This window comes from Theobroma cacao, chromosome 8 (assembly GCF_000208745.1).
Source record: "Theobroma cacao cultivar B97-61/B2 chromosome 8, Criollo_cocoa_genome_V2, whole genome shotgun sequence".
NCBI lineage: Eukaryota > Viridiplantae > Streptophyta > Magnoliopsida > Malvales > Malvaceae > Theobroma > Theobroma cacao.
In genome coordinates, this window is record NC_030857.1 from 1839406 (window position 1) to 1863166 (window position 23761).

General features: G+C 36.8%; 2 protein-coding genes and 1 long non-coding RNA gene across 3 annotated transcripts; 1 reads left to right on the forward strand and 2 right to left on the reverse strand.

Moving 5' to 3' along the window:
• On the forward strand, window positions 5768-12845 carry LOC18591525 (filament-like plant protein 4). The gene is made up of 6 exons (XM_018125944.1): window positions 5768-6081; window positions 7666-7812; window positions 8030-8249; window positions 8351-10805; window positions 10914-10971; window positions 12044-12845. The coding sequence occupies exons 2-6, from the start codon at window positions 7687-7689 to the stop codon at window positions 12491-12493; spliced, it is 3309 nt and encodes a 1102-aa protein (XP_017981433.1). The 5' UTR covers window positions 5768-6081; window positions 7666-7686; the 3' UTR covers window positions 12494-12845.
• On the reverse strand, window positions 16743-17705 carry LOC18591527. Its single transcript, XR_001928997.1, has 2 exons — window positions 17494-17705; window positions 16743-17207 (listed from the first exon to the last, which is right to left on the reverse strand). It is a non-coding gene; the product is annotated as an uncharacterized LOC18591527 (long non-coding RNA).
• On the reverse strand, window positions 18875-19819 carry LOC18591528 (auxin-induced protein 15A). The gene has a single exon (XM_007017703.2). It carries the CDS (start codon window positions 19517-19519, stop codon window positions 19205-19207), a length of 315 nt encoding a protein of 104 aa, XP_007017765.1. The 5' UTR covers window positions 19520-19819; the 3' UTR covers window positions 18875-19204.

Here is a 23761-nt window from a genome sequence, read left to right on the forward strand (position 1 = left end):
CTACATTTAAATATTCTCCCTAGACATAGTCCACTTCCTCTTCATTTGCTGACAGTCATTCAATTCTAGCTACCATCACTACGATTTTTTTAATTTCACTTTGGAGATGATGCTGCCATCGAGCTGGCATACAAAATTCAGAGAATTTAATTTAATTTAATTTAATCCCATAACTTGTAGTTGAATTACAATGACAGCTCAAACATTAATGTTTGCTACAATAAGACAGTTTGATTTCAGAACAAAAATCTTCTGCCTTAGTCTAATTATATTATATCAAGCGATACACTGAGTGGTTGGTTATCAGGATTAATGTTCAGTTTGCCAAGGATTATAGTACTTAATTATTTTATTTATGATTATTAATTAGGGTTTGGTGTCAATGGGGTGGAATTTGTCAAAACCTTGTGGGGATGTAATTAACATCAATAATCCGAGATAAAGAAAACGACTAAGGGCCTAATGGAAGGCAACGGCAGCGGGGGGGTGGGCCAGATTAAGGACAAGTATCCAGGCATGACAAGACTGGTTAGTATTCAAATGTTTTTCAGACATGACAGTTATATATGTCTATGCCCTTCTTCATGAAAGAACAGTACTCAGATAACTACATTGATTCTTCTTTTTCTTTTTTCTTTTTTTGATTAATTGAAATGCATTAGTTAGCTTGTTATTTCAGTGGCCAAATAAAAAAAAGTGTCAAATCCAGTTGCTGGCTAGCAATTTCTCAGAATTGATTATGAGTTAAGACCTGAACAATTTGAAGGCAGCAGCAAGCTGCTCATATTTCTGTTTCAAAAGAGTAGATGGAAAAAAAAATATGTATGTGGGCTTTGCTTAAACTTTACCTTCTTTTTGCCAAACATGCTAATTCTGATGTACAACATTTATTTATTTATTTTTACAAAAAAAAAAAGAAACCCAAAATTCACTTTAAGCCAAAATTTGTTTCCTTTCCAAATAAAAGCAAAGCTCCTCCATCTTTCCCCTTGTTTCCCATTAAATTGGAAATAACTTTAAATAACCTGCTTCTTTTTCTGTCCAGCAAAGAAAGGCTGTCTGAGTAACAAAGTTTTACCCAATATTACAGCGAAAACTTAGAACATAAACTAACTGAACATGGATGATACAGTGAAACAAAAATGTCGGTAGTGGCCCTCATCGAGTATTTTTTTTCTTATTACAAAAAAAAAAAAAGAGAAAATCTGACCGCACATTAGTCTTTGTCAAACTGTTTTTTTATTCTTCTGAAAATAATTCATTTCAAGCCACAAATAAGAATTTTTTTTATTTTTGACAACCAAAAAGTTAAATATATAATAAAAAAGATAGTAAAAAAGCTTTTTTCTTTACAAATCAATAGGGAAAAAAGGGTAAAATATAATAATAAAATGAACCTTGGATGCCAATTATCTTTGCAACTCTTTAGATTCTCTCAAATGTGCAGCATTTTTTTTTCTTTTTAGAAAAAAAAAAGAAAAGAAAAAAAGAGTTGAATGTTTGTTTGTTTTGTATGGTGCTTGGGGCATCTGATGATAATTTGTCGTGATCAGGAAGATTAAGGCTTTCTCAGTCTAGCGCTACCCTCTGCCGACGCTGTCCGTTTCTGTAATTAAGGCCTAGTCGCCCTGCTTATGTGAAACGTGGTTCCTCTTCCTCGACACGTGTACCGCATAACTGTGACCTTTTTCCTTCTTATTTCCTCGTGGTCCCCACGTGACAAAACGAACACAGAAACGTGTGGAGACTGGGGACCACGTGTCCTTTTATATACTCCTCTGTTTTTTTTTAAACTGTCGTCCCCCTTGGATGCTTGTTGGCAACAATGCCGTTCCTCCTCCTCCTCCTCTTAGACGCGCTTCGATACGTGTCGGGAGCCCCACTCGCCTCTGTTTTTTCGGGTCTCACATCGACCGTACGACGGAGGCGCTGCCGCTGTAACATTTTTATACTTAACACGCATGGCTTTCGACACGACTCCCGATTCACATACATTTTTTTTTCCCCAAAATTTAAAATGATTTTCTTTTGATGGTTTTAAGGAGAAATGCTGACTTCTTTTGGTATGAACTTCAAGCTCTGACCCTTAACTCAAACACTTCTGCTCCTTTTGAATAAAATATTCATGGTAAAAATTTTGCAAGCCTGAAAATCATGGTAACCCGAATAAGAGATTGTTAATATAAAATGTTGAGATGTTAGAAAGGGGAAATCAAGTGCTTAGATTTGGACTGATGTAGGTTGCTTAACAATGCCTAACAATGCCTCAACTTTCTTGGTTCTAACAAATGTATGTTGCTTATGAATCCAACTATTGAAAATGAAAATGTCATGTGAAAATGAAATGTTAGTGAATGTAATGTCAATGTCTCTTCACCATGACATCCCTTTCCAAATGGAGTCTTCTCTCCCCCTCTGATTTTAATGGCCACCTATCATCAGAAAAAGAAGAGAAATCATGTCCTCTTCTGGAGTCAGTGACACCATTCACCGTGTTCTTCACGCGCCATTAATACCCGGGCCAGCTCCCTCGCACGCAATTGGTTGGGCTGTCCAATCACCATGGCATTGGCATCTTTTTTTTTTTACATACTAAAAAACAAATAGTAAAAAATATGGGGTTAACGTCACAATTTCCCAACCCCGAACAAGTTACGAATCTACAGTCAGAACGAATCACAGCCGTTAAAATGGAATTGGATCGAAGATCGGGTGGATGTGAAGTGGTGGCGGTCAGAATTGGGAAAAGTAAGGAAGTCAGTAACAATGTGTGGTGGGCAGAGGTGGCAGCCGCTGTTAATGGGACTGAAACAACCGTCAGATCAACCAAACAGGTTTTTGACCTTTTTTGACTTTTGGGACAACCTAGGAAATGTGGGTTGCACAAAAATTAAACCATGTCCTTTCCCCCATACTGCCATGCATTATTCAATTTTTTCTTAGAAAAAAAAAACAAAAATTCTTTATAAGGATGCGGTTTATTTTTTTTAAAATTTAATTTCTTAAGATGAATAATGAAAGCTGAGATATATGTATACAACCAAAGCAATTATGGCTCATTGGAGGAAATTTTTGTTTTCGTTGCGGCTATGGACGTCTGAAGAAAAAACAATGGAAGATAAATGGCACCCTTGACTTGTATTTTGGAAGATTTCTCTAGTTTTTGACTTGGTCAAGGTAATTAAGGTAACAATCATGTATACAACCAAACCAATTAATCAATTATTGGAAAAAGTAAAAAAAAAAAAAGTTAGCCACCTTTCTCCTAACTAACTTAATTTAGGATTCATTCTTAAATTAATTTTTTGAATGAACTTCAATTACATTTTTTTATAATTTCAATCTCTCACATATAACATTCTTGATTCTTTTTTTCAATTAATATATTGTGAATATCTTATCTTTTTCTCATATTGACATTTTATAGATAATTTTTATTCTTCAAAAGGAATAATTTGTTAATTTTGTTTAGTAAAATTAAAAATATCTCTAAATATAAACAAATAAGCTAACAGATGTTCTCACTCACGTTGTGCTTATTGAGGTGTAGGTAGAGTCTATCCTCTCCTTGTTGTTTTGGTATGGCTATTAAATAAACAATTTCATTTGTTGTTACATAATTAATTAACGAGTCTTGCTAACTATCAACAATATATAGGATACATTTTAAGGTTAGTCAAAACATTATTTATAGCACTATTTTTTATATTAAATGTAGTAATTAAAAAATTAATGTGACATTTTCAATCTAATCATGACAAAAACCCTTAATTAATTAATTGAATTTGAGTTGACTAAGAAATTTTGTAATTCATACTAAGATGATATTTAAGGTTAGTTGGATAAGAATAAACCAAAGCGTCATCTACACTTTTGTATTACAGGGAAAACTAATAATACAGATTTTTTTTTTTCCTTTTGCCCATGATGCTGTCTGAGTGTAGAATATTGTATCCAAAACAGATTGCTTGGTTATTGAAGGAAAAACTTTCTTTCAACCAAGACCCGTCAGAAGAAAGATGGCTACCGAATTGTAGAAAACGACGCCGGGTCCTTTACCCCCTTGGATGCTCGCAATCTAAAAATGCAAAAATTCCATGCCTAAATTTTTTCTTTTTTATCATTTCTGAAACAGTCCAGCTTAGAGTTTTTGTCTATCGATTTCTGTTTCTTTCTATCTTTTTTTTCACTTTCACTATCCCTTTTTTGGAATGAAAATGGTATCTTACCATACGTAGAACGTAATTAATGGTAACTGCACGTAATAAATCATATGCGATTATCAAAATTTATATAAAAATTTACATTAGTCATTATAATAAGACATTTTATAAAACTTATTATTTCACGTATTAATCTTAATTTTTCTTATTATAAGATTCAAAATTTCGAATTAAACTTTTTTTGGAGCTGTTTTAAAATCTCTATTTATTTTTAGACTTTTATTATATGTTACGAAGGAAAAAAAGGAAGATAAAGATAAAGAGAAACTTGTTTATCAAACTTCCCTAATTTTCAACTACAATTTGAATAGCTTGAATGAATAGAAAAGCCCCTGCTTGCGCATGGAGAGACTGACATATTACCATCACAAAACAGCAAAAAACCAATAAACTTTGCTTTTATTTAAAGGTGGAAGGAACTAATAAAATTTCCCATCGGAAAAGTTGTAACGTAATTTTCTCTTGAATTATTTTCTGCACGTACACTGAAACAATTACGACAGATATCTATAAAAGAAAAAAACAAAGTCTTGCAGCTCATCTCCATGTATGGTCGTACTACGTGAGCTTAAGCTGTGCTTTCCTTTTCGCCTCCGTATTTGATTATATCTCGTGACGTTAGTTTTGGGAAATACGAAAGAAAAAGGAATAGAGAAAATCCACCCCTTCCTCCCTCAACACGTCCAGTCGTAGTTACCCAAATTTACATACGGTTCTTTTGTTAGCTCCGTAACAGGCCAACCGGGACTCTTCCACTTTTGTCTAGTTCACCCTGCTGTCCACTTCGCTTCATCGTCATCTTCCTTTGGCTTCATTTTCCGTTTGTCGAATGACAATCAGACAATTACCTAATCATTACTGAGCTTCGTACCCCAAGGATATTTTAGACATCTTAGCAGTCGAAGTGATCATTTTTCTTAAATTTGTAGTATAAATCAATAAATAAAAATATCGTTCGTGTGTGAAAATATGATTAACGAGTGTTAATTGTCAAAATTAGAGAGGTTTTTTTTTTTTTTTCTCGGGGTCTAGATATTAGGCAAGTTCTATATCTCCAGACAATAATCATTCGCAGGCACGGGACGGAAGAATTTTGTAAGCTAGGCCAGATCCAAGCCACCAACAATAAATGACGGTGTGAAAGGAAAAAGATGAAGAGGAAGGAAAAACGACGGGGGAGATGTGGCTGTGTATGGAAGAGCCATGCAGCGTCAGAGCAGCGTAACAGACAAGGACTTAATTAAGCTTATGAGCTGTAGTGAGTGGTGACGGTGGTCCAAAAGTCGTAAACATACAGTCATACACTAAACACAACAAACAGAAACAGAACTTTCCAAATATCGCATACAGCTCAGCTGTTGCTTCTAGCACAAGTGTACGGGGACATGCTCGTTATTTTCTTGCTTGTATAAGGGCACTTTCATCGAATTCGTCCCTCAAATTATCTAAATACCCATAATTTCAAAGCACGAAGAAAAAAAAAGAAACCCAAATATTCCCTTTTTTTTTTAATTTTCTTATTTGTTCAGAAATATATTAATAATTTAAAGGTGATTGGGTTTGGAACTTTTTGCGAACGTCTTGCCTTTTAAGTGACACCCAAGCCCAGAATATTTTCACCTTACCCAACTCCACCACCACATGCTCCTCCTCCTCCTCCTTTTCCTCCACCGCCATTGCCGCCAGTTCTTTCTCTTTCTCAAGAGCTGAACATTATTCCAAAAAAACACTAACACCCAAAATAAAAGAAGAGGAGGAGGAGGAAAGGAAGAACAGCATAAGTTTGGATCTTTATCTTTAAATCTGAACCAACTTTTTGTTATTATTCTAACTCGCTGTAGAAGCTACATTTCTGAAGGTAAGCCAAAATTTATGTAATAATGTGACTTAAAAAATATTGGGTTTTTTTTTAATCCTTTTTTGCATTGATTTCTTTGGTTTTTAACATTGAATGTTGGTGGTGAGAGTACAGTGGAAGTGACTGAAATGGAAAACGGATTCTGTTTTCTTTTCTTTGATTGGAAGACAGGTGTCTGGTTTTATGCAGAGTAAATGTTTCCTTTCTGTTTCAAAGCTTCTTTTTTTTTTTTTTTTTTGTCGGTGAGGTTCCTTTTTCCTTATTTCTTCCACTTCAAGCCTTAAATGTTCTGTTTCTTCTCCAGTTTTGTTTTGCTGCTCATCACTCTCTCTCTAAGCTTCGGTCTTTTACATCTCATTGCCTTGAGTAAATTCATTTTTCCTTCTACTTTTTCTATTTTCAATGAAGAAAAACGATCTTAATTCATTGAATTTGTTTGTGAATGGAAAATGTATTCTGGTTTTCGTTTTCTTCCTCGTTTGATTGATATGTAATGAGCTTTTGGTTCTAAGATATTTAGCTCTGTGATTAGATCTTTTGCATAACTGGAGCCATTGATGGAATGCAAGCTCATCTGATTCAACTGCAACACTTGCAACAGTGACGATCCTACTTTTTTTTTTCAATCTAGAGCATTGGATTCATATTTATATATAGGATAATGGATGTGACTTGGTTCTCAATTGACTGCTTGTCTTTATTCTATCACGTTTTCCTCTTTTTCAGTTCCGAATCACCGCGAATACCTAACTCCTGCTTGTTCTTCATTCTTAGTAGTACAATCTGCTTTGCATTTTTTTCAAGCTTGCCATTTTTTTTGTCTTTGTCATGATGGTCTGTTTGGTGGCTGAGAAAATGTAGGATGGAAGAAAAGAAGATTTCGATTTCTGACAGCTGTACTATTTTTTTACTTGGTCAAAGCGAATTCTAGTTCACTGACGATCTTAACCCTGAGAAGCAAATCAAGGCTTTGTTCTTAGGATTCTTGGTGTCAATAAATTAGAGACACTTAATTGTTTGCTGTATGTGCACTGAAAAAATTATTCCACCATGCAATGTTAAAGAAATACTACCTAATCCGATGATTAGTTGTCAGTTTGCTGTTTCATATCTCAACAGCCTCCCAATTTTAATTAATGTTTTTATTTTAATTTTTTGTTGTTCCTCTATGAATTTATAAGACTTGGCGTTAGCTTTTTGGAGAGTTGCTTCAGAGTCCTTAAAGGAATGTGGTTATTTTTCCAGACTGAACAAGTGAGCCAGCTAGCTGTCACCAGAAATTGTTTCTCTTTATGGTCTTTGGATGTGCTTTAAGGAAAATCGAATTTGGTTTGGAAATTGCTTTCATTTCAGTCAGAAATAGTATGTTGGGCACCTATCTCAGAGTGAAATTCCTAATGTTCACCTCAATCAGGTGGCTGCAATGTGTAGCCTTAGTCATTACTCTTTCTTTTTTGGGTTAAAGTGGGGGTGCAGTGATATTTCTACTTTTCTAGATATAGCCACTTGAGATGTGGTTGTCTCAGTTTTGCTTCTTTTCTTTGTATATTTTTCTCAACAAATTATATGGTCTTTTTGCCGTAGGTAATAAAGAGGATTTAAGTGATGGACCGCCGCTGGCCTTGGAAGAAAAAATCATCTGATAAAGGTGATAAAGCTGCTGCGGCGGCGGCTGCTGCAGCGGATGCTGCTGCTGCTACTTTGGCTTCAGCTGCATCTCAAGGCGATCAGGTACACTCTTTTGACTAAATTTTACTTAGCTAAATCACGTCAAACATGCTTGCTTTGAGAAAACTCTGTTTATTCACCTATGTTATTTTCTTGTCGTTCAGGATTTAGATTCATAGCACATTATCTCAGCTGGAAAGAGATCTTGATCTCCTATCATCTAAATTGTTGGCTGTTTTATCTGGTATCAATTTTTTTGGGGTTATATTTTGTTGAACAGGAGACCTACAAAAAACCAAAGTATGTTCAAATTTCAGTGGAATCATATTCACATCTCACTGGCTTGGAGAATCAAGTGAAAACATATGAGGAACAAGTTCAGACATTGGAGGATGAGATTAAGGACTTGAATGAAAAGCTGTCTGCAGCCGATTCAGAGATTAGTACCAAGGAAGACCTGGTGAAACAGCACACTAAAGTTGCAGAAGAAGCAGTCTCTGGTGAGTCTATGCTCCTATGTTCAAAGTCTAATGTAAGACTAAAGGTCCTCTAATTAATCTTGGCTTGAATATTTTTCAATCTGACATCGGTTTTGGTGCAGGTTGGGAAAAGGCTGAAGCAGAAGCCTTGGCATTGAAAAATCATCTGGAATCTGTCACGCTTTTGAAGCTCACTGCTGAAGATAGGGCATCCCATTTGGATGGTGCTCTTAAAGAGTGCATGAGGCAAATCCGAAATCTGAAGGAAGAACATGAACAGAAGTTGCAAGATGTGGTAATTAGCAAAAACAAGCAATGTGAAAAGATTAGGCTTGAGCTTGAAGCTAAGATAGCTAATTTAGACCAAGAACTTCTTAAATCTGAAGCTGAAAATGCAGCAATTACAAGGTCTTTGCAAGAACGTGGTAACATGCTGATCAAGATTAGTGAAGAAAAAGCACAAGCTGAGGCTGAGATTGAGCATTTGAAGGGTAACATTGAATCATGTGAAAGGGAAATAAATTCACTGAAGTATGAACTCCATGTAGTTTCCAAAGAGCTAGAAATTCGTAATGAAGAAAAGAATATGAGCATGAGGTCTGCAGAAGTAGCTAACAAGCAACATATGGAGGGTGTCAAAAAAATAACAAAGCTAGAAGCAGAGTGCCAAAGATTGCGTGGTCTTGTGCGGAAAAAGTTGCCTGGTCCTGCTGCACTTGCCCAAATGAAGCTAGAGGTTGAGAGTTTAGGACAGGATTATGGAGATACTCGGCTAAGGAGGTCTCCTGTACGGCCTTCTACTCCACACCTGTCCACAGCGACTGACTTTTCCCTTGACAATGCACAGAAATCCCAGAAAGAGAATGAGTTTCTCACAGAACGTTTATTGGCAATGGAAGAAGAAACAAAGATGCTGAAGGAAGCTTTGGCAAAGCGTAACAGTGAGCTACTGGCTTCTAGGAATCTGTGTGCTAAGACATCTAGCAAGCTTCAAACTTTAGAAGCGCAACTTGTCATCAGCAGCCAACAGAGAAGTCCATCGAAAGCTATTGTTCCGATTCCTGCAGAAGTTTACTCAAGTCAAAATGTTAGCAATCCACCAAGTGTGACTTCTGTGTCTGAAGATGGAAATGATGATGACAGGAGCTGTGCTGAGTCATGGGCAACAGCTTTGATGTCTGAGCTCTCTCAATTCAAGAAGGAAAAGAATGTTGAGAAGCCAAATAAAACTGAAAATGCAAAGCACTTGGACCTTATGGATGACTTTCTGGAGATGGAGAAGTTGGCTTGTTCTTCAAATGATTCAACTGCAAATGGTACAATCACCATTTCAGATTCTACAAACAATAAGATATCTGAATCTGTTAATGGTGATGCTTCAGGGGAGATTTCTTGCAAGGAACTCCAGTCCGAAAAGCAGCATGTTCTGTCTCCATCAGTAAATCAGGTATCTTCTAATATGGATTTATCAGTAGTGTATCCTGAATCTGATGCAGACCAATTGCCAGTTATGAAACTTCGAACAAGGCTCTCTATAGTGCTTCAGTCAATGTCTAAGGATGCTGATGTGCAGAAAATTCTGGAGGACATCAAACGTGCTGTGCAGGATGCACGTGACACCCTATGCGAGCACTCTGTAAATGGTGTCTCTGAGGAAGTGCATGGTTCTGATGGCACTTGCATCGGGCAGGCTCATAATGGAGTTGGTAGTTTAACTGCAGAGAAGGAAATTGCTATATCTCCAGGTGATAAGGTGGCTTCAGAAATTGTGCAAACTGTAAGTCAAGAATTAGCTGCTGCGATTTCTCAGATTCATGATTTTGTACTGTCCCTGGGAAAAGAAGCAAGGGCAGTTGATGACATATGTTCTGATGGCAATCGATTAAGCCACAAAATTGAGGAGTTCTCTGTTACCTACAATAAGGTCTTATGTAGCAATGTGAGTTTGACTGATTTCATATTCGATCTTTCTACTATTTTAGCCAAAGCCAGTGATCTAAGAGTCAATGTTCTGGGCTATAAGGATAATGAAGAGGAAATCAACAGTCCTGATTGCATTGATAAGGTTGTTTTACCAGAGAATAAGGTGATTCAACAGGATTCATCAGGTGGACGATATCAAAATGGCTGTGCCCACATTTCAAATCCTACTTCCAATCCTGAGGTTCCTGATGATGGAAACCTGGTCTCTGACTATGAATCAAAACAATCAAGAAAATTCTCTTCAGAAGAGTTTGAAGAATTGAAGTTGGAGAAAGAAAACATGGCAATGGATCTTGCTCGCTGTACCGAAAATCTGGAGATGACTAAATCCCAATTACATGAAACTGAGCAGCTTCTAGCAGAAGCTAAATCTCAATTGGCTTCTGCTCAAAAGTCAAATAGCTTGGCTGAGACACAGCTCAAGTGCATGGCAGAGTCTTATAGATCACTTGAAACACGCGCAGATGAGTTAGAGACTGAGGTGAACCTTCTCCGTGTAAAAATAGAAACTCTGGAAAATGAGCATCAAGATGAAAAGAGAAGTCATCATGGCACTTTAGCCAGATGTAAGGAACTAGAAGAGCAATTGCAAAGGTAAGCATCAAGCTCTTTTCATACAACCTGGAGTTGCTATTAACTAATTGTTGTGTGATCTTTTATTTGCACATGTTGTATAACTCAATTGTTTTCCATCACTTTTAGGAATGAGAACTGTTCTGCTTGCGCTGCTGCAGCTGATAATGACCTCAAGAACAAGCAGGTGAGTGTATATTTCAACTTGTGTATCTTAAGATGGATCTTGCCAGACCCACTTATATATCTAATATTACTACCAAGAAATATAATATATTCATGTGTCAACAAGCAGCAAAAGGATTGACAGATAGTTAAAGTATTGCCTTAGAAAATTCCAGACACCCGTTGCCTTTACGTGATATGAGATAGTAAGATCTCAAGAACTTTAAGGCAATTCACATGAATGTAGAATATTAGATAAAACTGTCTATTACTATGAACCTGCTACTTTCACTTTTATGAAGTTGTGTAGTCTTGTGTACATATTTGTTACTGAAACCTTTTTTTTCTCACTTATACATTGTTTTTGCTACTTTAATCTGTTATGTGTAGCCTAGCATGATTCCTTTCTAAGTGTAACATGGAAATAACATATAATTATAAAAGAAAGGCCAATAATAAAAAATTTAAGTGCTTGGGGGGCACTACATCTTCAACTTTTTATTGTTACGTTAAAGTTAAGCTTGTTGATAATGAAACTACTCCGCCAATGAACATTAGTGGCAGCCCAATCCTTCATCCCTTTGCTAGTCGCTGGTTAAAGTCAACCATTGCACCTAATGTATCGTTGTCAATAAATGTTTAACTTCTGCTCTTTTAATATTATATACTCACCTTAGCCATATATTACTGGTGCTAAAGCGCGTTCTTATTGTCTGAACTCTGAGACTTCATAGGATTTAGGCACGAAAGGATGATTAAAAATTAACTGCCATTACAACAGAGAACTTAGAACAGAGTTTGCTCTGCTGAAGTTAGTAACCTTCAACTGACGTCTAGCACATTTGAGTACTGGATATGGTCATGGTCAATGGAAATCACACTAATCAGCAAATATATGGTAACTTTGGAAAGTTGTTTATGCAGAACAATCCTGCAACCATGACACGATTCAGTTTTGAACAGTCATTTGTCCACCTTTAATGTTTTAATTTTACTTCCACAGTTGCTTGTGATGATTCTTGCTGGCTGTAGTTTGTTGATAGGCTTCATCAAATATAAAGCACCTGACTTAGGATTGTTTCTTTCGATCACAGGAGAAAGAATTAGCAGCTGCAGCAGAGAAACTAGCGGAGTGTCAAGAAACCATATTCCTTCTTGGCAAGCAATTGAAGTCTTTGCGTCCTCAGACAGATATGATGGGATCTCCATACAACGAGAGGAGCCAAAAGGGTGAAGGTCTCCTTGAGGATGAACCAACTACCAGCGGCATGAACTTGCAAGACTTAGATCAGACCGAGATAGACACTGCTGCTTCTGGCAATGCAAGCAGAGGAGGTGCGGAGTCCCCCATGGAACCACTTATCTCGCCGAGCAGCCCATCTGATACTGATGCAAACCTTTTGAGATCACCAATCAATTCAAATCATCCAAAACACAAGTCTACCCTGTCAAGCTCTTCATCTTCCTCTTCTACCCCAACGCCGGAGAAACAATCACGAGGGTTTAGCAGATTCTTTTCCTCCAAAGGGAAGACTGGTCATTAAGCCTGCAGCTCATGGGCATAAAAGTTGATGATTGAGGAGGCCACCTAATAATAATTAGAAGAACCAAAGTTTAGAAACCTCATACCCCTTTATTTGATGCTAGAAGAACCACTTTGTGGGGAGGTTCTCTACTTTAGTAGCTGAAAGTCTTTTCTTGGGTTTCACATTGTGAAGTAATGCTTTGGACGTCGAAGTAATTTTTGTAACTAATGACTGTATATGGTATCCATATCTGTTACTATTTTTTTTTCCTCCCTTTCAATTCCCTTTGTAATTTGCCCAAGTGAATGTGACATAGTTCCTAAACTGTTCAATATATTTTGAATATATTGTATGTTGCAGTTTTATTAAACGATTATACTCTTCATTTATTCATTTCAAGCAAACCAAGCATAGGAAAATTTAAGCATAATTTTGGGTCTAATTATGTGCATATATTAACAGAGAGACAAACTTTTCTCCATTAGTATCCCATCTTATCCTTCGACAAATCTGAGAAGCATTCCAGGAAAAAGTTTTTGACATCTTATTTCCAGGTTTAATGGGTTTTAACTGTAAATCAAAAGGGCTCGGGCCATCCAGATATGAGAAGTAACATTTCAGCCTGTTTCCCTTTCTACAACTTGCATAAGGTGCAGATTTTGGTCCCCTCTTCCTTTCGGGCTCGCATTTCAAGGCTCCCAAATTTGTTTACCCTCGTATCTATCTATTCAGGTCTTTTCATTCCAGGAGATCTAACTACATCAGTAAAATGTCAGGATATGTACGCTTTTCGGATTCTTTCTAAGCATAACAGACGATGTTTTTTTCCAGGATTTCTCCAACTTACAAGCTAGAAGGTATAGTTAAGAATGTAAAACTCATTTAACTGGTCAAAAGGGCTGCTTCTCTGTTCTATTATTGGAGGCAAAACAGGCCCATTGGCGACTCCTAGAAAAGAAAAATCATATGCAAAGTCAGGGGGAACATTGAACTTAGCTGCTTTACACACACCATAATTGTTTATCCGTGTTTCTTGGTTTGGGGTTAGTTTCAATTCAAAGTCAAGTTGCTCAAGCTGGAAGAAATGACACGGTGCTTTCCAGACACCCAAAGCCAAGTGCAGACTGAAATCATGGTTGTATGTCTGCTCATTTAATATCTTTGAACTGTTAGAACAATCCAATCCCAACTTCTCCATCCCCTGCATATGTGCCTGAAAACTAAGTAGATTTCTCCATTACCTAGCTGTCTTTCTATTTTTTCAAATGGAGAAATACCTATGGGGAGTATGGACAAACATACACTTAATTCTTCTTCTTCTTCTTCTTCTTCTTTTATTATAATTAACATAGAAACAAGTACAAAAACCCAATAAAATTGGGGAATCAAAGGGCAAACCGCCAAGGAAACGAGCTCATCCAAAGAAAAAATATATGCTTAAATTAATATGTTGAGGAATATTTTGGTAGTATTCTATAAAATATTGTTCTCTCAATCTCTACATCCGCATGCTACATAAGACAGGCAAACTTCAATTTAGTATGATTTTATTTTTTTAAAAAGAAAAGACTTATTAGAAGTTGGTTTGTCAAGGTTTGACCCAAGAGAATTGAGCTTCAAGCAATAATATCCTTTTAAAAAACATAAATCACCCACGTTATCTCCATTGTGCATGTACATTGCACAGGAATAAGAGTACCCAACCAAGATTTGAACTAACTTTCTAGCTAGTCAAAGGTATTTCTTATAAAATGCTTGTAATTTATGAGAGATAAATCTTTCATTAATTAATTTTGGCCATTAAATTGATTTAATGTCATGCCTCATCTCATCTTTCTGATCAAATATACTTAATCATTTTGGATTTTCAATAATTAGCACTTAATTAATTAATCACCAAAACCAACCCATCTTAGCTTTTGACAACAAGATTGCAAAGATCATTCCAAGATATTCAGAGATACGTTTGAGCAACAGTGAGAGGATATTTTGCAACCATACTTCTTGGTACGAATCGAAAGATTTTAGTTGCTTTTTCAAATTATATGGTTTGGAAAGCTTTACTAAAAAAGGTTAAACGGAATAACATAATTGATAATATAAAACTGGATAAGTCGTGATTAATTTGGAATAAAATAAGTAACACCCACATTTTGTTGAAACCCAACATGTCTGCCCTACAGCACAGCCCACCTCCCAACATAAGTGGCTTTGCTTGTCCAAACTCATAAAACTCTACAATTGAAACAACATTGAGTGGAGCCGCTGGGAGCAGCCAACGTCAAACAATGTGGCAGAGATGAATAATATCAGCCATGCAAAAAAATTTTCATTTAAATTCTCTATCGCTACGTACTCTTGATGGGTTCCCTGTTGGGATTTTTTTTTCTCTCCTACAATAATTCGGAATTTTTATTACTATTATTATTATTTTCCTCCCTAGTTGCGTGTGGGAAAAAATCTCTGTGACTTATACGATAAGGTCCCCTCATCATCTAGAAGAGTCTGCGGCAGTTTCAACGTCTGCTATTCCTTTGCAATCTCTTCCCTCGTATCATAATCTATGCTTTTGATCTCTTTCATCAGGGTCAAGCTAGCTTCATCTCTCTCCTTCTCTTCTTTGATTTACTTGACGTTTTACCGAAATTATAACGAATAGCTTGAAAAGAAAACACTATTTGTCTCGATACTTTTGTCTCACTTGATGTAATTTTAAATTTAGTTTAGTTTGAATGATGACAGGGTATGAAACTTTGGTGTCAATTACCATTTAAATCTCCTTGTCTGTCCAAGATTTTGTGAGGTGATATGTAGGTTTAAAGGTATACTTACAAGATCAATGGAATCCCTTTTTGCAATGGAACCTGTAACCCACAACGATCCAAGAAACTTATTCGATTCACTGCTTTTGTTTGCAATTTTGTTCTGACTTTTTAATCCAGCTGCTTAATGGTAATACGATCAAAGGTTCACTTCCCATCATTAAAGCAGAGATTAGCTCTCAAATGACATGGGAATGAAGAATTATATGGGAAAAGCATGCCTTCAATCATGCATTATATATATGCATCAGTCAGGATTAAACATAATGCGACATTGTAACCACTTGATTTGATGCAATCACGTGGAGTTCTGACGATCATAACCCAAAACCCTTTTTCTATAATTATGAGCTTTATCCATATACGTGCACTTTGATTAAAAATGATATCATGATTGGTCACAATTACGACATTTATATAGTACCAGTATTTGTCTTAATCACACAGTTTGGAGTTGCTCTTTGCTGTTAAGCAATTTGGTTTTAAAATCATCTTATCCCACTAATCACGTACGTTTTGTCCTTGAAACAAATGACAGCTGCAGGCTTAAAGACCTAAATCTATTGAAGCAATATCCCCTTTTTCCATGAATGAATTGCATTTGGACATATTTAGCAAAGGGATTATCCTGGAATTTGAAGGTTTGTGGACAAGAAAAGAGAGTTTGATACATTTACTTAATGACGTATATAATATTCGAAGATGATCTCACTTTTAGGAAGAACTATTTGGGCTAAGAGGAGACAAGATTAAGCAATGAGTTAACAGGGAAAATGAAAACCCCATTGACAAGACATGGAAGAATAAAGAAGTAGAAAAAAAAAAACAAAAATCACCAACCGTAAATTATTGCTCATAAGATTTGAATCTAATCTTTTTCTAGCTAAAATAGATCTGAAAGATCTTAGCATCTTTCACCTATCATACTATTGTACATGTGAACCTTGTCTTCGTTTCAATTGATTGATGGTTGATGGTGGTCCCTCATTCTTAGGAATATACATGAAGTGTGTGTATATATATATATATATATATATATATTTGGATGTTTTTTAATTAGCTACTGGATTACAAGCCATTCTAACCCATCACTACCCAAGATCATAAACAACATCAATATTTAATTCATGGATTAAAGAGTCGAATTTTTAAAGATCGTTATCGGGTTTAAATGCAATTCACAATAGATTGAGAGAGTATTGTATTACAAGTCATTTTAACCTATCACTATTTCATGAATTAAATATTTAATTAATAAAAATGAATAGACTTTTATTGGATATGAGATTTTTTTATTGATATTTTAATATAAAAACCTAAAAAAAGGCAACAAAAAGAAAAGAAACGAAGAAGAGAGAAAGAATGAAAGGGGGCTGAAATTGTGGGCCGATTAGCATTTTACTTAAGAAAGATGGTGATTAGGGACCAACTTTCTAGTTTCAAAGTCATGACTAATTTCCTCATTTTTAGCTGTTTATTTCTATAAAGTAATGAACCATGAGGTGAAATGACACGTTCTGTTGCTTTCTCTTAACCAAAAAAATATATTTAGGTATACACAAAGCAACGTTTGGGATTTGAGTAAAAAACAAATGGCAAAGGTAAAAATATATATGTAATGAAATCAGCCATGGATTCAGGGAAGACCTGATCAGTCCCGAGGGGGCACGATTTTGACGTATAGCATGGATATAAATAGTATAACTGAGAACCCAAATTTTGCATGTCAGTCCATGATTGGAGTAGGCAATTAAACAAAGAAGAAGAAAATGAACCAAAACCTGGCTCGGTGAACAAGATTAGCAGCAACTGTTTTTGTCTTGGTTTGTCTCTGTTGCCTAGTCAGAGCTAGCTAGCTCTCAAAAGTCGGAGCTAGGGGTGCCACGTTCTTCAACTGCGACCCTTGAAAACTTCTACCAAGAACCATTAAAATCATTCAATAACTTGCTAACTGTTGCAAATAACGCTATTAGAGGGAGAGAGAGAGAGTCAGAGAGTCAGAGATGTGTGTGTGTGTGTGAACTTATGGTCAAAGATTGCAACAAATTTTCCGAAGAAAAATGTTGTCTCCACGGAGGTTTTTCTCCTTCTTTTTTAAAAGGAGTTTTGAAAGTTGGGAATCCAATGAGTGGAAATGAGCAACGCTTAATCAGCTTATATCAACGATACCAATTAAGCAAAAAAGAAACCACAAACCTGGTAAAGAAATGGTATGCTTTAGAAATAATTGACAAACAGCACCGCTGAAAAAATGAAGCCTATGCCCCTAAGCTATATGTATCGACCCACCATAATATAGAGTCTATATCCAACGGCCGCACCTCGTCCTTTAAATAAAGAAATCCTAAAGCAGGTAGCCCTACGTATCAGTTGTACAAAGCATTTAAACCAACACCAAATCTATCCAACTTTTCTTCTTTTTGCTTTCACTCCAATGGGAAAAGGTTTTTTATTTTATACCTAAGCAAAAGCCAAAAACAGGCCTAAACAAGGGGCTGGTTGATGCAGCAGTCCAACCCGTTGCAATCTAAAAGTTTCTTTGAGTTGTCCTGTCTGTACGGTATACAAGGTGGTCCACTTGATAAAAAAGGACAAGAGAGCTTGGGAATTTTACTTGGTATATAAATTTTGGATTAGATCAGATGATGATGGACCACGGGAGGAGGTGCAGTTTAAATGGGATGAGCCCGGAAAGCATGATAGTATATTCCGGATAAAGATCCTAATCCCATCATTTAATGGCTGCACCCGGTCACTTGCCCTGTTGTGGAACAGTGTTGTTACTGTGTTATAGCTAATCAAGGTAAGGGTCTGCAATCTAAGCCGTCCAAAGTTTCAATGTGGGTCACCACTTGACTGAGATGCTTGCTCATCAAAAATCCTACTACGAGATTTCTTCTGCGTGGGTCCCCATCACATGGCATCCTAAATAGATGTTGATTGATCAATGTGGTTTAAAACATTTTTTTGGGGTTTGAAAGGAGGAGATTAAAAGTGGTGGAAAAAGGTCAAAAAGATATTTTACAGACTCCAAGGTAAGGATGCCGCTGCCGCTGCTGCTGCTCAGAAGACTCTGCACATGTTGTGGGAACTAACTGAAGCTTTGCAAATAGGATTGGAAGTTGGAAATGACAAATGGTGAAAGATCTTTTTTAGCTTACAAATGTACAACATAGATAAGTAAAAAACTATCTGGTCTTTTCAGATAACCAGAAAGGAAATCAAACCAAGTTCGCCTAAAGCAAGTTTACCTTTATGGTGTTACATTTGGACAAAGAACTCAGAGTAAAATACTATTGTTGTGTTTGGTCTCAAGAGTTTTGCCCTTCATCTCTGGCAAAACATTCCAATCAGCTGTCTGTCGGGCGTATCGTTTTATTAACAGTTGTTCAACGGCTTAAACCGTCTGAGTTTAACCAGAAATAGGGTAGCATTAAAGAAAAAAAATATATGGAAAGCTAAGAGACAAAACCCTGAAACCAGGTGAACGGGTGCCTAACCTGTACCTTTTGTGCTTGTGCGTGACAGGGACAGATTGAGAGAGCATGTAAAAAGATGCATTCAGAGAAAAATAAGATAATAAAGGACGGGGGGGGCAACCCCAAAATTCTTGATATTAGTTCTCTCACAGGGCACATTGGTCGTCGATATTCAACCCACACCTCGGTGAGGAAAATGTTTCGAACCTTTCTCAGATTTACAAATCTAAAAACCCAGATAAATAAATATTAATGGGTTTTTGGGTCAGAGTTACTTGAACAACTCGGTGAAAAAAAAAGGGGGGGGAGGAGAAAATCTAATCAGAGAAGCAAATGAAGCAGCTTCCTCTTAATGACTTTTCTCCAAAAATAGTTTCTTTCAAGCCTAAGCCTTAACCAGCCTTAGCTTCATTGCTAGCTTTTTTATTTCATCTAAGCATGGATGTTAGAGACTGGAAAACAACTTCTTCACAAGGAATGGTGAGGCCCATGTCGTGATCGAAACCAAATTCTTCTTCAGCTTGATGAAGCAAGCTTTGAAACTCCGGTCGGGTCAAGAAAGAGATGGGAACAATGTATCTGCTTCTGTTTTCGCCAACATATACAACAAAATGACCTTTTGGGACATCCAAAGGGAGTCCTTGTTCATCATAGCTTTGTTTCTTTCCCAAGCTCGAGCATCGTTTCAGGATTTGCTTGATGACTGCAGTTTGAGGCAATTTGTTGGATTTCCTGATAGCCATTTTCTTTCAAAGGGTTAAACTTGAGGGGTAAAAGGGCAAAGAGAAATCGTTTTTTTTTTTAATATTTGAGAGGAAAAAGAGAAAGAAGAGTTAGAGAAGTGGTGTGTGAAAGAGTGAAGGGGTTGGAAGGGGTATATATGGTGAGCTCATAGGAGTTGAAAAGGAAACAAAGTCATGTGGGGTTGTGGGGACAAAGGACAGACCATAGGTGTTTTTGGGGACTGTGTGAGCTCAGAGGGCATGCCTGAGGGCAACCCCATTGGGATTACACCACCTTGCTGCCCTTCCAAAGGACACCACGGTCCCTCTCTCTCTCTATCTCTTACTTGGCTACCTTCAAACTAAAGTAACTCTTCTCTTCACTGTACTTCACTTAAATAAAAGAAGTAGCCCCCTTCAATTTCCTATGTTTCCCATTCTTACATTTACTTCGAACTCTTTCCAGGAATGATGTTCTTTGCCTTGGAGTAAAATAGAAATTTGTACTAGTAAAACAACATTTTCTTCACATTCTGGGTTCTGAACATATCAGGCCAACATACTTTATCCCTATCCCTCGAGTGAAATTTCAAATTCAAAGTTCAAATGATTTTGCTTTTGTCCCCTCTTTCTGATCTAACCGGACACACATGTCCATTTCCTTGTTTCAACCTTTTGAAAATCCCATTCTGAAAGTTAATTGCATTTTCTTGTGAACACATTTACCTCGAAGATATATAGCAATCCCATACAGAAATTGTATGAGAGAAAATGCAATCGAAGGTGAAACTCCCAAGGCGAATTCTTCCCCACTTTGCTTCGTTTTATTACTATCTGGATTCAGAGATTCAATAATAACTGTACTGAAGGTGTACCACCACTTGCTGCTGTAGGTTCTTGGGCCTTCTTATTTTTTGAGCTTTGTGATTCTGAGAATCGATTGGCAGATGAAAATAGCAGTGATTCACATGCATGTGCGTGCTGCTGCATTCTTCTTTTGCAGGTTTCTGATGTCTTATCGAGTCAAATCATTTTACCATCATTTAGTAATTCAAAAGCCTCATTTGGCTGTTACCTTGTACAATGTTTTTAAGTTATTTTGCATGGTTCTTCCTCATATGCAAATGCAATCGCTCGCTTACTCTCCAATATTTTCCCCATTTGATATCATCGAATCCTAATTGTTTAAGTGTCTGTTCAGGATCAAATATCTAAATTTTCATTATAATACTTCCTCTACTGACATTTTGAGAGACTTATACTATACGTAATCAAATTGAATTAAATCAAGATGTTACAATAAATATTACATTTCTTTTAAACTTTGTAATTTATATTTTCTTGAAGGCAATTTGGGTTTTGGATCGTAAGTATAGAAAAAGGTTAGAGTCTAGAAATCAACAATTGTGACCAAGGATATAGTTACATTCCTTCAAGCTATACGTTTACATATATTACATATGGATAGTATGCAATCCTTAAAGTTTGGCAATGAATGTCCAGAGCTCATTCCATAGGCATTAGGTGGCTTATTTTTTCTACCCTTAGCCACCATACCGGTGCAACAAAATTGAAGAATCCTCATTCTTCAAAACACCTTACGAAATGGAGAGAAAACACAAAAGGGTCCCACTGGACCACAGTGTTGAAAATTAATGGCAGAACAGAAGAGAAGAGAAGACTTTGGGTATTCTACATAACCCCCTGGCCACTTCAACAAGAATTTCAATAGCACATGTGACTGTTTCATTTTCCTCTCTTTTGATTCCTTTTTTTTCTCTTCCAATCTTTCTGTCCTGCTTTAGATATATAGTAGACAAATTCATCACAGTCTTTTATGTTGCTATTGCATTCCCTTTCGTAACAGAAACCATCCAAACGAAGCGCTATGACTTAGGGTGTAGGATAGGCAGGCTACAAAGCACTATGCCATCTTCGAAATAAGAGGCATGCCTTGGTAGTTAAATTGGATGGTTTAATAGGTTAATCACATCTAGATGTTGACGTGGCATTCTCTGATTGGTATACTGTGGGATATTAGTATTATTTTTACACATCATTAAGGATTTTGAAGCAATCGTTTGTGATACGGAAAGTGCATTTACATGTTTTTCCAGCAGCCACATGCACCTATCATCTGCCCTATCAAGTGAAATTACTGTTCCATTTGTCCTTGTGGGAACTAGAAAGTGCCTCATCGAGAGACTTTTCTCTTATTCATTTACCATCAAATTAGTTAATTTAGTGTCAAGTAGTTGCATATTAGGGTTAAATAGAGTAGTCCAAACCCAAAAAAGAAAGAGGATGAAAGAGTTGGTTCCTTGAAGATCTCTTTTGTATGTGAATATTTATGGACTTTGGTAAAGGTGGTCCTCGAGCTAAGCTAGCAGAATGAACTACCAAATACGAGCATGGTCATAGTCAGAAATAAATTTTGAAATTAAATGAGAACCACTTGTCTGTCTTCCATCTACCCCTTCCTTATGATCCAGGGCAGCAGCTCTTTTCTTTCTCTCTCTCTCTCTCTCTTCCCCCATGTTCTAAGGTCCAGAAAGAGCCAGAGCAAGTCTCTCGACCCAAAATCAGGCTCTCCTTTAAATGCTTTGTTACGGCTACGTCCGGCCATATTATTGTCAACACCACACTATTACTAGTACATTGACCGTACGTGAATTCCTTAATTACATCACCTACGTGCACGAAAACAACCCTAATCAATGTTTACAACATGCACTGATTGTTTTAATGTTTGAACAGACGTGCTTGATCGAAGACAACGAAACGTGTATTGTACAGACCAAAAATATGACATTGAAATTAAGATTATAGGACTGTATGGTAGGTAAAGTTTTCTCGTATTTGAAACGTGATAGATATTCCAACTTACCCAACTTAAAGCCTTTCAACCTTTTTTTCTCTCTTTTGGTAATTCCACTTTACGTTATAAGTGGAATCAACCATGTTGAATGATCTGTCGAAATTGCAATGAATTTGGGCACTATAAGTTACTATAGTTGGGTGTCCTTTTAAGCAGTATAACATGCCTGGATGTTGGCTGATAAGTGATCGATACTTCAACAATAAATTCAATGTGCCTGGCACTGATCAGCGTGAACCTCATGGGCCAAAAGGGTTACTGTTTTTCAAAAGAAGTCGACACCATGTTCTGTGATTGAAATTTGTTAACTGAATATGGAGGATGAAAACAGATACAAATATTGAAGTGGGTCTTGCATAATCACCGAAAGGCAGTGATTACCTGACCATCATAGGGTTTCGAGAGAAATGACCTCATGCTGAACGGGGCACATGAAGGCCATGTTACCTTTGCCCCCCTCTCGAAAACTTCTCCTCGAGACAAAATAGTTAGGTCCATCAGGGTCTCTCATTTCCTTCTCAGTATTTCTTCATATTCTCTCTGCATATTTTAACAAGAGATCAAGCCCCAGAATTAAGCAAGCAAGGATAATTCTTCAATTAATTATACTGATCCGTTTGCCTTATGTGAGCAATCAGATGATCCAGAACTTTACCTGTTTTTATTAATCCTGAACGTACATAAGCAAATTGGTTTTTGAGGTGACCTTCTACCTGCAAAATATCCATTAAAGGCCATGTTTAGTTTGTCTTATCGCCACATAACCCAAGAAGGGGAAAGATCTTAGGGGCATGCAAATTGCATGGAAAGAGATATATATATATTCCTTTATAGAGAAACATATAGACAGCAATAAACATGCTCCAAACCACCAAGGAAAAGCTAGACACCGACTTCACAATCTACAAATATAAAGGAGTAGTTAACAACCGAGGGGAAATAGCCTACCAATACTTTATTCTAATTAAAGAACCAAAATTTGGTAGGAAGAGGAAAATATTGTGGCCCTGGAAGTAGCCAGCTCGACCTTGATATTCGTGGAAGTTTCAAATGAGACAATTTATCAGAAGCCAGATATAAACGAAGGAAATTGGAAGCATAAACTTTTTGGAAGCCTAATCTTAAACAACTCGATGTATGTCTGGAATGGAGAAGAAATGGAAAACGGGAATGGCCCCATTTACAGCTAAGCCCTTGAATGCGGAACGCCAAGGACTTTACGGATGTACCTTAAACAGAGCAGAGCTGAAGCACATGTACAGTGTTAGATGAAGGAAACAATAAATGTCATGTTTCGGGAGATGGTCTACTTACACAACTGTACTATTTATCGGATGGGGCTTTTCGCATTCCATTCCAGGGAACAACACTCTTTTGGAAGGGGG